Source organism: Brachyistius frenatus, unplaced genomic scaffold (assembly GCF_029030835.1).
Source record: "Brachyistius frenatus isolate BFR_SWC_R1_liver_20210118 unplaced genomic scaffold, ASM2903083v1 Contig_42, whole genome shotgun sequence".
Taxonomy (NCBI): domain Eukaryota; kingdom Metazoa; phylum Chordata; class Actinopteri; family Embiotocidae; genus Brachyistius; species Brachyistius frenatus.
The window spans coordinates 2,581,607-2,598,397 of NW_027210641.1; the positions used below are offsets into that span (position 1 = coordinate 2,581,607).

The following is a 16,791-nucleotide window of genomic DNA, read 5'->3' on the forward strand; positions in this document are numbered from 1 at the left end:
ATTTCTGAGAACGGCATCATAATTTATAGTCAAAATCTATGTTTTCTGTTTTCGTCCCTTTTGTCTTTGAATTGGTGGAAAGTCTTCATAAAGACATTTTTTGACAAAGCAAATACTAGCAATTAACAAAGAGCGAAGAGGCATACTGCTGTTTTTTTTGTTTTTTTTCAGCAGTTAAACACTTAATACTTTTAATGCCTGGAAAAGTAATAAGTGGAGTCGGCCAACATGTAAAACATGATACAGAAATGTGAACCGCAACAAGAAAACAAAAAACCCAACTACGGCATGAACTGATGAGACGTCACCCTTTTACATGAGTTTTTATCAACACTTTGTTGATTATGCCAAGGCGATGAATGCTCAGTTTATAACTGTAATTGAATTTACAATGATACAATGATAACACAAAGACACCCCCCTCCCAGCCCCCACACCGACACACTCACACAAACTGTATATGTAAATGTGTAAAACTTGAGAGTTCACAGCACATTTCCAAGTGTTTCATATTGTTTTATTAGTAGCTGTGAGACATTCCTACTCATCATGCCATCTGCCCCTGGGGAGCATTGTCACTTAATATATATCACTGACTACAGTATGTTCACACTCTACAATCAAATCATTTTGTATGTAAGCGCTATTATTAAGTGTCACCAAAGAAAGGTCAAAAATAAATGGTGTCATGGCGACCAGTGTGGAGGATTTAATGTCATCTTGTGGTGAGGCTGCAGATTGTAAGCTATCTGAAAACCTCTCACCTCACCCTCACCTCCCAAGAGTCTAAGAAAATCTATTGTGGCCGTGAAAAATGGGAAAGGTCCTCTCTACAGCCAGTGTTTGGTTGGTCCCTTCGGGGCTGCTGCAGAAACACAGTCGTGCAACATGGCGGGCTCCCTGGAAGAGAATCTGCTCCCGATGTAGACATGAAGGGCCCTTTCCAAAGTTTTCAGGTACACTAATGTAAACAAAACTGTGACTATTACATTCAACAGAACCCCCTGAATCCAACACATTGTTCTTTTTGTAATGAAGTCTTCTCGTGACATTAGACTTAGTGGTGAATGCATTCACTGTGAAGCACTCACACTCTCAAAGGTAGTAACATTAGTACAGGCTGCCTTTTTCACAGCAGGTATTTTCTTTGCAGCTAAGTGGCATACAGCTCGCTTTAATTAATCACGTGTTGTCAAAGTGTCATCTGGAAAAAAATAAACTGTAAAAGTAAACTTCCTACATTGAACTCACATTTCTATGAAGTTGAAAAAGTTTCGGTTGTTTTTCAAGAGAGAGATTTTGTTGTTCGTGTTTTAATGGTTTAAAGTGCCAGAACGCCGTCGAATTAAGGTGGAAAGTAAATTTACTCAAGTACTGTACTAGAGTCGAATTTAAAGGTACTTGTGCGCCACTTAGACATATGCCATTTCATGCTAATCAAAACAGCAAAACTTGCACATTTCAGAGGGAACTTTTTACAGTTCAATATGATGGTTTGTGGTTGAAAATGGCAGAGCTTCCTAAATTACCCATCATCAATCACTTGACATGATATTCCATTGCTACACCACAAATGGCATGAGTGCATGATTTCTAAATTATGCAAAGAACAATCAAATATTCAGAGCTGTTAACACGGTTAGCAACACTTGAAACACTTGGCTGGGTGTTATCGTTGTGCTACACACCTCGTCTTTCTTCTGCCTCATCCATCCACACACTTACTGAACTCACGCAGAAGAGCACCCATACAGCTAAAAAACAACAAAAAAACAACAACACCACACCAACATTCATTCAACACATTCACTGCAGCAGCTGCATGAATAACTCACACAAGAAGTGAAACAAAACTGTGCCATATGAGGTATTCTATAGGTAACTGCAATCAGAGAAGAAACATGAGAAATTACTGTCACAATATCAGCAGCTATATGACTTCAGTGTTGACACTTGGTAAACATTTAATTTGATAAGCATGGGTTGTGAGGGAATACGAGATAAGGGACGTAAAAAGCACCTCAGTCTCTGAAGCCTGTTTAACCAGATAAAAACAAACTGGATTTGAGGGACTTGAATCGTACAGAGGAAATTACAGAAATGTTTTGTTTCTGTACTATCTGCTTTGAGGCTTGTCTTTGTATCCTGGCGCTCAGCTGGTGTTAAAGCGCTCTGACTGCCCACAGTGCTGCCGCCGTCAGCTCTACAAATATGTAAAAGCAGCCAGTGTGATGGGGAGGGGCATGAGAACTGAATGCTGATCGTCTCATTAACAGTCACAGCGACAGACCGGCCGCACTGACACATTTCATCACCTGTACTATTTACCAACTTTTTATCTCCGCAACCCACTACTTCAAAAAGGGAGGGACTCTCAAAGTATGCTCTTCTTTTCACCACAGTTACAATGGTCAACAAAAGTAAACGGTAAGCTATTTTGTTCTGCCATGTGACTGCCTTTTTGTTTTCTTTGGGAGAGGTGATGAAGTCTGCAAGCTATTGCACTTGAGAAAACAATATATATTGCACTGTAAACAAAATATCAGCATCAGAGACAATCTTTTATAATTTGGTTTAAAAGACGGGGACTGCATGCATACGATGTTGTCTTGAGCGAGGGCTTCGTTGGCTTTAAACAAAAAGAAAACAGACACACTGTGTTCATTAATCACTTTGACGCTGCACAGTAAATCTTTTGGAAATCACTCTCCGCAGTTGTAAGTATAATGTAGACGTGTGACATGCAACCATCAGTTCTTCCACAATAACTTTCAGATGAAATATGTTTTCTACCAGTTGCAATATAGACAATGACTTCAGTGACATTCATCAACTTTGCAGTGAATGTCAAAGTATAAATCGATGCAGTCTGTAGCAGCGTCTTTTTTCTTCTTCTTTGAACTCAATTTACAGTCTTATTCAACAGATTTTAAATAACCAAGGCAATAATTCAATGACAAAAATATAGAAACAGCATTTTAAAGATTTAAGACACCAACGGGCACTCCGAGACAGAGCTGCTGTGAGTCTCACAGACTTGGCAGTTTTCGTTACGAAATAGCGGAGCACTCGGTTCACACTGAAGCTGACAAAACAAATAGATGCAGTCGACAGATTAATGGTGAGACACAAAGAGAGACATGAGATGTGCAAGAGAGAGTCAAACGAAATGTTTAAAGTAGTCTTTGAGGATTCCCCATCTGTCTTGCTTCTCTCTCTTTATGGGATCGAAGCCTCACCAACGAGCCACTTGGCTTGTGTAGTCCTCCGTGGTGGTGGAGAAGTCACTGTCAGCTTCCTTCTCGAAGCCTCCTCCCCCTCCCCCGCCTCTGTTTCCACCGCCTCTGTGTTTGGGCGGCCACGGCCGGCCCTGCTCCCTTTGCTCTCGGAGCCAACGCCTCTCCTCGCGCCTCTTCAAGCGCACCTCCTGGTGCTCCCTCTGGCGGGTGAACTGGAAACGCTGGAGGAACAGGTCCTTCGCGTACTCGTACAACTGAACATCCAAGAAGTTAAGTTCTTCGATTCGTCTGCGCACGAGCTCGCTCAGGTCCACGTTGGCGGCTCGTGTGCTGTTGATCTGCGTGAACGCGGAGATGAAGCGCAGGCTGAACGTCCGCTCAAACAGGTACTGCGTCTTGCGTTGAAACTCAGTCAGGCCGTAGAAAGCCATGTTCTTCAGGTTGCTCATGGCGCTGCTTAAAAGAATGTGGTCACGCTGGCTCTCATTCATTGAGGACAAGTTGTAGCAGCCCACCAGGCTGAGGTCAGCCAGCATTCGGACCTGACGGTTATTGGCCAGGTTCGACGGGCAGTTCATGAACTCTGTCAGGGTGACACCGGACCAGTCATCACCGCTGTAGCAGGTGGGCAGCTCGTCCTGGGTGGGCGAGCGTCCATCGCACATATGGAGGGCGGTCTTCCATGTGGCTCCTCGCTGGACGTGTTTCCACTCACTCAGGTAGCGGGAGACTGGGTCGCGCAGCATGGTGATGTAGTAGAAGTTCCTGCAGCCAAAACAAACACAGTTAGAGAGCTGTGAGCGCATCGCCATCACAGAGGGCTGCCCTGCATTGTGCTGACAGATGGTGACTTTTGTCTGTGCATGAGACTTCAAGGTTGAATGCTAATTGGAAAACTGAAAGTCTCACTAATGAGGTTATTACAGTTAGTTTCTATATATTGCCCTTGCCAACTGAACCTCTGCACCAGAGCAGCGAATTTATAAAACTAAGTAAGAACGGTTTCCGTTTCACAGATTTCACCAACCTGCCAACACAGAGTATAATTGGGAATCAAGACATAGCTGTAATCCATGGACACAGAGAAAGTGAATAAAAACTGACCTAACTAAATCCCAAACATGTCATTGTTACAGAATAATGAGGTTTCAAATTTCATGCCACAAATCTGTACTACTTTTAACTGGGTACCTTAACCGTTGTTACCGAGTCACTGCAGGGTTGAAAAAAAAAACAATTGACTAGTTTTGTGGTGGTGACAACTGGTAACCCCCCCCCCCCCCCTCATCTATCTCCCCCCACACACACACACACACGCACACACACACACACACACACACACACACACACACACACACACACACACACACACACACACACACACACACACACACACACACACACACACACACACACACACACACCCGCATGAACATACACTCAATCGTTGTCAGTGAACATGGGAGACAAACAAGACAGCAGAACTTTAATTCATCAGACTTTGCAGTGTAAACAAAAGGACATACGAAAGCTCTTTGATTGAGCAAGGAAACAATTTAATATCAGTATGTCAAAAAAAAAAAAGAAACATGTCAGGTTGAAATAAAACTACCTGGGTTTAAATTATGTAAAAGTTTGTTTTGCTCCAGTGACAAGCCAAGTTACAGCTGTCCTTCATATCAACAATGACCTCTGAGGTGATCTACTGCGCTGAACTGAAGGTATGTCAAAACACACTCTGATGGAAAACAAAGATTAGACAGATGTCGGCCAGGTAAACCTTTTCCTAAGATGATGTCCTTTGAGTGTAGCATGAATATTTAATGATGCAAGAACCCCCGGAGAGCAGCTTGAGCAGGTAAAGTGGAGAGCGGTGCTGAGATTTCACCCTGACACCAAAGCTGCTCTCAGCACTGTTTCACTTCTGGCAGCACAGCAAACATCCAAGCAGTTTCACCCAGGAGTGTGAATAAAAAAATAAAAGTTAAACAAACATTCTCCTCTGTTTGTCCTTACTTGGACGATAGACTTGAAAGTGTTCTGAAATATTATCTGCATAGGATACAATCTGCATAGTTAAAGTCTCCAGCACGTGGGTTGCTGATTTGAGCTGCATACAAACTATAAGAAAAGGAAAAAGGTTAATGTTTTTTTGCCTGAAGACACCATAAAAATGCCAATCTTTAGTGTGTGTGATGATTTGTCCTAACAGTGCCACATGAATGCCATCGCTGAAAATGAGTCAGGCATAAAGCTGTGATTACGACCCTTGTAGCAGCAGCTGCATCCCTGCACTTGCTCCTGGAGATGGCTGCCTGCAGATACATCCTCATTAGACTGGGGATATAAACACATGCAGCAAGTGTTGTGTTTGAGTGCACTCGACAGCCCAAAGGTCAGTTGTGTGCACCATCAGTGTCAAAATACATCAGGATCAGTAGGTCTGCACAGCTGTCTCGAGCAGGCTTTCCCTGAGTGATACAGATGGCTGTCGAAGGGGGGGAAGGGGTGCGCTGACAGGATTTTCTTACTTCTGGACTTTGTTATCAGCAATACCAGCCCTGCAGTCATTTCACAGGCATGATCTAGAAGTTTTCACGGCGAGGCTGCTTTCCAGTAGAAGTTATAGTGAAAGCATAGCTTGTATTGTTGTGACAAAGCCATGTCCCGTTGCCAAGATTTCCTAGCCTATTTTAGAGCGTTGAAGTCGAGAACCCTGCTGAGCTCTAGTTAATCATGGATCAATAATGGATAGGAGGCATATTGCAGCTCATTCTGCCCCAGAATACTCATCTCCAGAGCAGCAGCAGCAGCAGCTGCATGATTTCACTGGAGCACAAACTAAACAGCGGCCATTAAACCGAGATGGAAGAGGAATTTAAAAGTATGGATAAAAATGGAAACTAGTATTCCTGTCGTCAGCAGCAGCTTCTCCACTCATCATGCCTTGCTTTAAATCTCAGTGTAATTTAAATAGATGTATATAATGGATATGGAAAGAGTTTCATCATAAAAGCTGTGCTTGAAGGACACATTTGAAAAATGTTTTATTGAAATTTGAGACAACAGCTAAAAGAATGATCAGATATTCATTCAAACCACAAAGGTTGTTTTTTTTTCAATTATAAGCTCCAAGCTCTTATGAAATGATTAAAGGGCTACTGAGCATTAGTAAAATAAGACATGCTCTGTATCCCAAATCCATACTGCATATTAATTTTAAGCAGGCTCGTTCATTCACGAAGTAAAAAAGTCTTCTCAGGATGATTTTTATTCTACAAAACCATTGAAGGTTTCCTGCAGTTATATTTTTAACTATAGTAGTGGTTTGACTGAATGTACTTATACACAGCTGATCTATTCCACTAATCTAGAGGTGGTGGTCACAGAAGAAGATTGAATTTAAAATAGGTTTGAAATAATGTGAAATTATTGACATCTAGTCTTTGGAGCCAAATCTTTTTTCTTTTTTTTTTCAGACCTTTCTGGCCCCGCCAGACTTTTGCTGACAGCTTCAGTCTTTACTGTGATTATAGTCGGGAAGTCCGGTTCGCATTAAGGTTTGCTCAGCCACTTTGAAGGGTGAACTAACCAGCAACCAGTGGGAGTGACTGCGCGATAACTAGGAGTAGTTTTAACAATTGTTGCAGTGGTGGAGTTTTGGCTCAGAGCATATGGTGTATGATGGTCAGTTTGGTTAAAGGCTGCTCCATGAGCTTCAAAATTACACCTATTGGGTTACAACAACTGAAAACAATCCTCAGTGAAGTTTGACTATATTCACGCAGTGAATTTAGGTCTTGAAATACCAGGCTACAGCAGACCTTGCAACTGAGTGGCATTGCCAGCCCTCGAGGCATGCCATGAGCATGGCTAAAAAACAGTCAGCTCCCTATAAATATTCTCCCTAAAACAGCTCCTAAACCCAAGCAACATGAGGGAACAGACGGCGCACCACGTTTTATCCTCAGCCAAAGTCAGTGCAACAGACAACTGGCTTTTAATTGCCCATAATTAGCTTCAGTGACATGATTTCAGCCCACTGCGTCTCCCTGATTGCAGGCTGCTGAAAGGGACCTTGGACTTTCAGCCTGGGCTCATGGTGTTTGGAAGTGGATGAACTGAATTCAGTCATCAAGACATTCATGTGTGGGAGTTGTATATTGTTGCAGGTGCTTCAGGGTGAGCTAGACAATAGGGAAAAGCAAAACAATATATCTCTGTGAGCCGGGCAAAAAGTTGTTGAGAGCAAAGGCTAACACAGTGAGCAGTAAATAAGTAAAGACAGACCAAGTCCCAGTGCAGCAATGGGACTGACTAATACGGTTGCGATGTAGCGTGGAAGACAGTGTGTGTGTGTGTGTGTGTGTGTGTGTGTGTGTGTGTGTGTGTGTGTGTGTGTGTGTGTGTGTGTGTGTGTGTGTGTGTGTGTGTGTGTGGAGTCTAAAGCTAAAGCTCTTTTGTATTGCGTAAAACCCCTTCCTGTTGACTGTCTGTTGACTTCTCTGATTTATCCTCACAGTATAACAGCTTTGATCTTTTTCTATTACTCCTCTGTGGTCCAGGAGCATTAAGAAAAACATTTTTAAACATTTCTTTACTGTCACTCTCTCGACGTACGGTATTCTCCTTCATGAAACAAGAGGCAACAAGCAAGACTGCAGATGACACGTAACATCAAACCCACATAGTTACATGGTTCACATCAAAAACATTAGAGCCGTAGTCAGTCATACCCTACAGTATATTGTGTTGTACAGCAATATATTCATGTGCATCTATTTAAAATTGCTTGGTCCTTGTTATTATCTGTCTTTTTGTTGTTGTTGTTTAAATGCAACTCTTATTTTATTTGTCTCCTTGAGCCAAAGTGGGTTAAAGCGCAGCATCGTTTTAACAGCTATCTTTATATTACTTTCGCATTATAAATCTTTATGTATATAATTAGGCTATTTGGGTATGACAAAGTACATTGAGATGAATGTTTCCGGGGGCCGTCTCCTGAAGACACAGTACAGATTGAGTACAGTGCCCTACGTGAATGGAGTATCCTTGTAATTTTGAACCTCATTTGACTCTTGCCCTTTTCTCCACGGTTCTTCCTCTATGTCCTGCAGACATTAGTGTTCCCTTCGGATCCATAACCTTTTCTTAAAGGTTGTCACATTAATCACGGTGCTGATTTTACTCGTCAATCCCCCTCTGTATGTCTCGTGTCTGTGTCTCTCGTTCTGCATTGTCTCTCCTCGCTGCCTTCTCCTTGAAGCACTGCATTTAAGCAACCTCTCTTTGTTTTTTTTCTAAATGTTTCCAAGACACTTCTCATTCAGATAAATCCAGGTAACAATAGAAGTCGATGAGAGTTGAAGGCGGCGTTGTGATATTTTGTCTCAACAAACAATTTCAGGCTGGTATAGTTTTTTTTATAAGAGCTGAAATCAAAGAGTGGAACATATTTCAAGCTTCTGTTGAGAAAATCATTTTTTTTATTAAAACCATGGTGACCATGGACCATGCAGAGTATGACAAAACACTGTCGCTGAGTGCAGAGACACTTTATATCATGTTTTCCACTCTGTCGCCTCGATATTTTGTTGAAATACAACTAGTTGGCAACAGCAAAGACAATTTAATGCTGCCTGAATTAAGTTTTTTATTAACATAATAAGCAATTCACAAAGACACAAAATGAGGATGGAGAACATATCAGTAAATCATTCATTGACAATGTATTTTTTATTTGTTTTCTGCCAAAATGTCTGATCTTCCAAAACAAAATCTGCCTGTAGTGACCACAGCCCTATTAAACTTATGTTTCGGCTAAAGACAGCACACTAAAATCTACTCAGAGTAGACAACTAAAGACATTTTAAACCTAGCTATAGGTTAGCCACCTCACCCCAGGCTTAGATCTTAGATATATAAGATATATAACCTATGTTTCCACGGTAACACTCAGTAGCACTAACTTAAAAAAAAAAAAAAAGGGGGGAAACGTGGTTCATATTTTGTGGTTTGCCAGTTTAGATGCTTAACTAAGGTCTGACTGTTCGTTGGCTTGTGGCGTTCATAGCGACGTCACTTTTTGATCCTTCGATGTCGACTCTTCCCGTCATCGTGAAGCAGAATTCCCCCACTAATAGGGAACGTGAGCCGGGAATAGACCCTATTGATGATGTGCAATAGTAATCCTGCTCGGCTCGTGTGTTTTACTTCTATTCCCTGATTCTTTACCAAAAAAATGCTTGTGATTATATTCGACACCGCCACAAAAAAACTACTTTGCACTTTATAGATGTAATACTCGGGTTGAATTATATACACGTGGCTTACAAGTGGAAAGAGGTAGTAGCTGGTGGTGTTGCCCCAGAGCACTCAGACATGATCTGAGCAGTACATTTGATCAAAGATCACGTCAGCTCTCAGCAGTCAGCAGCAGGCTGAAGGGGAACATGCATATGCCAGTGGTACTGCCCTCAGCTAAACTACCTTAGCTCTCAGTCAGTTGGCCCCAGAGCTCTCAGGTATAGATACACACTGTGAGCACTGCAGTCATGATCGTTCAAAGGACAAACTGTCCAGTCTTAAACACGTACTGGAAAGAAATTTGGTCCACAGCAGGTGTGACTCATCTGTAGAGCTTTGTGATAAAAGAACATGATACAGGAGCTTTTTGAAAAATAAAATGCCGCTAGTGTTGCTACTGTTAAGAGCCTGTAAACAACATTGTGTTCATAAAACCGCTTAGAAATCACAAATTCAGCATTGGAACGTTTTGTTAAAATACTAGTTATTATGACTAAAGAAATCGTGTAGCGGTTCGAGTCAACATTCAAATATTTTCATATTTTAATATTTCATGCTGCCAAACATATCCAACTTCTTTTCACTTTGTCGGCAGAAGATAATTACATGCTGTTTAAAAGAATAATTTGAATCTAGGACCCACTCTATATTTTCACAGAGCTTTTACTTGAATCAGAGCATGGTGTGTTGTGGTTTTAGACTTTCTGCCCCTTCTGTTATTTGCTTGTTTGCCTTTTCAGGGACCTTCCAGCTACCCAGTTCATTTCTCTCTCCAAGCCTGGTCTCCTGTCGGCCACACCCACCTCACCTGTTCCCAGTTTCCTAATCTGCCCCACCTGCAGTCACTTGAAAATCAGTCGAGTCTGTCTATATTTACTCTTTCACACTTACGTTGCCGGATTGTTAAATCAAAAACTTAAGTCAAGTCAGACAACATTAGCTATCTGGAAATAACTGGAAATTAGCCAAAGGTCATGGACTTAAAGTCAGTGGAGGGCTGGAGAAAGACCAAAGAGGACATTCACATCCAACGCCAGAGACCATTGTTAAACAGGAGCTGAGGTTATGAGCTCACCACCTGTTATCATGTGACAGAGCTTCTCCACAAACTGTATGTCACATGACAACAACTGAACCACCTCCATGATAACTCCATGAGCTCACAAGTGGTCACTTAGTTAAGATTCTTCTCTCAAGATTAAAGATTTTGTCTGGCTAGATCATCGTAATTAGCATTTTGCAAGAAGGTGAGAACATTTGTTCTGTCAGATAAATAGATGTTTCTAATCTCGGTAATGATGTTAGCTGTCAAAGTGTGAAGACTGGAGAGTAGAGGCGAGTTGAGAATACTGGAAAATATTAAATAACTAATATCCTGTGCTTTAACTGTCACAAACCTGCTGTGACTGACGATATTTCAGATATTGCTTGCACCGAAAGGAATCCTCTTGTGCATGATAGAGATGTCTCGACAGGTTTGAAAGGACACAGCAGTGTCGATATTCCTTGAGTCTGACTGTTGCATTGAAACAAATTCTGTTTAATTTTTGCAATACGGCTCGTTTTGTTTTGTGCGACCACAACTGTAATGGCACTGTTGTGTTGCTGGTTTGCATTTGCATTTTGTTCATTACATTTTAAATACGTTCCAGCGGAGAGTACTGCTCGGCCTCATCACATGGTTGTCAGCGTGAATCCTAATGCTACAGCCTGTGGCCGACAGTCTGCCAGGGAACATTTAGTCGTCTGCTTGACATTCATAGTCTGCAAGGCTTTCATTTGCACAAAAATCACTGCGTATGAAGGCAATTTAGCTCTCTCATTAAAAAGACATAGACTCCCCAGAACTTAATGGCATCTCACATTAAAAGAGCGTGGCTGTAGAGTTGTGAGATTACATCTTAAAACTGTCACGCCCATAAAAGCGTAAGGGCTGTTATCAGTTTGCCGTTGCCTTTTCATCACAGTTTGAATGGAAATGGTCAACAATGCAAATATGCTGTCGTTTGGGAAGTTGTGCATCATTCAGACATTATGTCAGGCTCCTGGCAAAGGTCAGTTTTTGCAAATATTTATTTTAATAGTTGAAGGTTCAACAGATGCACAACCCTCGGTTTTAATGTGTTTCAATTATTGTTTCTACAGAGAGAGCAACGAGCGCTGAGAGGTTAACCCATCAGCGATTGTGATCTTAATTAACCACAAACCAGCAAGTTAGGTTTTGTTATCTGCACCATTCCTTATGAAATCTATTACGGGGAGATAATGTGGTGCAGTGCAGGCTTTGTGGACAGAACTCTCTGGACAAGTTGGGTTTTCAGAGGCATTAACAATCTGATTATAATTCATCTTGATTAGTCTGTCTTTAAGCGATGCTTCCGTGTTATGTGCTTAACCTTGTGCAAAAAAAATAAAACCCAGGGAGCTGCACGAGCTCGTATGAGCAAAGATGCTTAGAGGTGAATCACTTCTTTAGGTAATGACTTCCTCTTTCCCTGCGGTCTTTAATTTCAGCAGTCATGAAAAGTTTGATATTACCAGCGGTAAGGAGATGCAGACTGATGAGGACCCTCGTTTATCACTTCACTTTATGAGCTGTTATAATACTCCCAACAACAAAGTGAGTCACAGATTCTATAATAAACAGCAGCACACAAATGAGGTGTGCTTCCGATATCAACACTGTACTTGCGCTTCTGTTGTTCTCACGGTTGTTTGATGGCTTTAGAGTGGCAAACTCTTGTCTCTTCCAGCTCTCTGGTGAGCAGATGTCCTTGAGCTGCGAGAGTGAGGGCGTTATTCAGCGTGCGAGGTCTCTGCAGAGCATCTGTACGTCTCTGCGCTGTCCTGTCTCTCTCACACAAGACGAGAATGAGACCGGAGACATGCATTATTTGTAACCGATACCATTCCTTAATGGTGTCTACGCTCCCCCCGGCAGCCCATAATGGACCGTTTTTGAGGTTCTCTGCATCTTGCTCAGCTTTTTGATGGTGACGGAATGGGGACAGTGGGTGTCACCTGGGAAGAAACAAGAAGAACGATGGGACCTTTCATTTACTTGTCAGGAAGCTGGCAATGCTAGCGCTTGACACATGCAGTGAGTGCTTGTACAAGAAGTGACAGATACAACAAGGGGGGGGGGGTGAGTGGGGGAGGAGGGGGAGGGGCGGGGCGGGGCTTGCCCTTCAAGATAAAGATATAACATTATTTCTTTTACAGTACAGAAAGAAAGGATAAAAGGACAAATGTCACATCTAATGGAAGAATTAATGGCTCACGTACACATTTCTGACACTAATAAACATTAAAGACATTTAAACACTCTTTAAAGGGAAAGTGCAGTGATGTTACACGCAACAGTCTGCCAACATGTCTGAAAATTAAACAAAATGTGGAGGTGTGGTGTGAGAAAGAAGTGAGTTTACCAGACATCTGCAGCTGCTCAGCTCTGCTGAAGGCTAACAGGTAGAGGCTATTCTGCACTTTCAAGTTGTGAAAAGTTAAATATTTGAACCATAATGACCAAAATTCACAGTGTTTGAAGTAGCTTGCCTTAAAATTTGGACTCATTGCATCAGCTGTTGACCTATCAATGAGTTGAGTTAGGGATTAAAAACGGTGCGGATCAAACATTCATTGCAGGAAACCAACGGAGAAGCAGTGTATGGAAGAATTTGAGGCAAATCTCACAATAAGGTGAAGTTTACTGTTTACTGACTGAAAAAAAAAATCTTACTCCACAATCTGTCAAAAACAACTGCAATCTGAGGACTCACCTCCCAGACTGTCACTGATGTGTCAGCAGAGCAACATCAACTGTACAATCAACCAACCAACCACATCTGACACATAGTGACTCACATGCTTATCTGACAGTCACAGCTCACTGCCTCTCAGACTCACGCATTACCCCGCATGGGTCACTCTGAAAGGAATCAGAACAAATTGTGAGTTTGCATTAATTCAAACTTGACTTCATGAGAAATCGACGGCTGCAGAAGCTACATTAGAGCAGCGTACTTGAAACTACGACCACGCCGTCGATGGATGAGTTGTCTTGTGGGTAATTGCTCTGCAATCGATGTTTAATTTTTATTTTAAAAATGTCCATCACCAGTTAAACAGAGTTGTACATATAAAATCAGTGGAGTTCTCTTTTAGCCACCATTTCTAGGACTTTGGGTCTTCCTGAAGCCAAGATAACAGCTTCCAGAACAATCATCTCAAACTGGCATAGAAGAAAGTACCTCATGGATGGAAGCGGTAAGTGAAGGGAGCAAAGTTCAGCCCGAACACAAGGACTATGGAGTGAAGTCACAGTGCTTTAATGGAATATAATACCACTGAAAAGAGAAATCAGCACAGAAATGCACCGTAAGCCGGATCATTACAGGCTTCCTTGCCTTACATACTCTTTGTGATGTTGATGAACCCCACTCAGACACAAAGGTGCCTGATTCACAAATAAAATGTAACCTTACTGCAATAAGCAGCAGCAGCATGTAGAAGGGAGGGAAAAAAAAAATCAATAACATGGTGAAGCCGAAATTATAAGCTTATAATGATGTAGAGAAATCAGTTAAGGATGCAGCTCGGGGTACTATTCAGGTAATATGAACGTCTGTGGATCTTTAATGAGATCTGTCATCTGACTTTAGCTCCTGGGACAACACCTGTTGACCTTCTCTGTATGTCGGGCAGCAGAGAAAGATCAGTAAGGTAAATTAGTGTTGATACGCAACACCTGCAATAGATCTCTTAATGTTTTTTCTAATGACATAAAACCTTGTAATTGAAATGGTGCATAGGTGCATTTGTGAGGTGTTTGAACATGAGTGTCTCTAAGGGACAATTCACACACACGAGACGGGACAATAACCGGCCAAGATATGCTGAGATGAAAAGTATAGGAAAGTATAGGAAAGCAAATCAGAGCGTCCTTTTACGTTGGCAATTGACTCACTGCCGTCCTAACTGGTCTTCTGTAATTTGAGACCAATTAAACATTGTAATATGACAGCGCTGCTTCAATTACCATGATAGAGAAAAATCCCCCCGTCTAATTATGGTGTCCTTTTAATCTCGCTCTTTCAAAGATCTTTCCAGGAGACAGCGGAGGAGGAGACAAGGCGTGTACTCACATGGTTTCTGAATTAATAATACAGCCAGAGGAGAAGACGCGAGTACACGGGCTGGCAGTGGAAACCACAGTACGTGTCACATCACATAACGCACAGCGGAGGACACTGAGAGCTTTGCATGCTGCCATGAGCCTTACACAAGTCTTTCCCCTTTCACACACACACACACACACACACACACGCACGCACGCACGCACACACACACACACACACACACACACACACACACACACACACACACACCACTGCGGCATTTCATCCTTTTAGTCCTCCACTATGTGCATTTAATGTACCAAAATACCATTCACATCCATTGTCAGCAATAATAGTTTTTATCCTCACTGTGGAATTTCATTATCTTCAGGACCATGATTGTGACTGTCATCATCATCATCATCATCGTTGTTGAAGCAATACAGTGAATGGTCAGGTAGCAAGCTTCCTCTGGGCGATGAGTGAAAAAAGGAGGAATTATTAATGATAACAGCAACTTTCCATATACAAATGCTACGTAGTGATAGCGCTCCTGGGAAGCTGCTGTTATGGAATATCTGTTCTGTTTTCAGCTGCTCAACAACCATTAAATGGATCGCTATGAAATTTTGAACAAATATGAATTCATGTCTCCTGCAGCTCATGTTCACATGGATTCTAACAGCTTTGGCGATCCCCTGACGCTTCATTTAGCGCCACCGTCAGGTCAAATATATAATTTGTCCCATAGAGGTACTTTGGTTAATGACAAAATCCCGGCAAAAAAAGTGCCAGACAAAGTCAAGATATTTTTCCCACCAGATATTATGGTGATACTCCATCTGATCACTGTTCTGGTGGTCCTTCTGAAAATAATTCCAGAATTAATTCCATATTATTTAATAAAGAGATGTATGCTTCAGGGCGTGTCTGGTTTGATTGACATGCCCGGGTTGCAGTCAGGTTGCCAGAATAGGTAGCATAGTGTCCTCGGGTTCTCCTGGCCTCCCAAAAAAACAAGATGGTGACAACCAAAATGCCCAAACCGAGTTTGCAAACCAATGGATGACGTCACTGTGGGTATCCGCCCAGTCAACCAAGATTTACATGGAATCCGGGCATCACTTTTCTAGATTTGCATAGAGGCTAAATATACTTCTTTTGTTGACATTAGATAGTGTCAGATATCATTGATAATATAATAATGATACATTATATAATATACTGTATTTCCATTCAGTAACCCCATAAAAAAACATATCTTATGAGTCAGCTATACCTCTACACACCCACAGTTAATAATCTTTAAATCCATAAGGATTTGGCTGACAGATATGGTCTCCAGATATTTTATACAATAATTTCAACAATATGAAGTGCTGTTACTGTTCTTTCCTATTGAGCCAGAGTTATAATGAGTATATTTAATCAAGTACAATGGAAAAATTATTTTATGACTAGATCATTTTATCCTAAGAGACCGGATTGTCGGCAGCTTTATGTGAACTGCGTCGGCCCAGAGCTTATAGCCTCTGTATAATGGAGACTAATATGAGTAATAAATATTTTTATGTCATTCTCGCAAATACCATTATGCTATGGTTAATAAAACATCTTTCAATAATTACTTTAATGTAACTTTTCCAAATTATATAGCGGATGTAACCATGGTACATAAAAGCTTTAATTTCCTGTAATGTATATTTCTAATGGACTGACTCAATTTATCTTATGGCCATTTTGAGCAGAAGATTGATGCACAAAGAGTCCTAATCATTAATTGGCTTTATTTTTCTTGATTCTTTCATGTAGATATTTGCAAAGCCCACAAGATGCTACTTACGTTGAATAAAATTGGCGCTTAACAGGATCTGTACTTACAACGTATTATCTTCAAGATGTGGTCTCTGTTAGAGACGTCCAGGTGGAGCTGGAAGTTTAACCGTCGAATGAAATTAGTTCATCTTAAGTATTAGTGTTACTGGGAAAGAGTCATGTAGATGAGGCCGATTATCATATTTTCTGAAGCTCATTTTAGTCTCTGCTTGGCACAGAGGATCAAGCCAACAGCATTGGAAGGGTTTTAACCATGGCTTTAATCCCTGCCCTGCTGAGAGTCAGCAGAATTG

At 41.5% G+C, this 16,791-nt stretch overlaps 1 protein-coding gene across 1 annotated transcript in view; it reads right to left on the minus strand.

The window, feature by feature from the left end:
• Window positions 1–429: 429 nt before the first annotated feature.
• hs6st3b (heparan sulfate 6-O-sulfotransferase 3b) overlaps window positions 430–16,791 on the minus strand; it is a 57,762-nt gene continuing 41,400 nt past the window's right edge. The window contains exon 2 of the mRNA XM_069702633.1: window positions 430–4,004. Within this exon, the coding sequence (XP_069558734.1) occupies window positions 3,236–4,004 (769 nt within the window). The 3' untranslated portion in view covers window positions 430–3,235. The remainder of the gene's footprint in view (window positions 4,005–16,791) is intronic.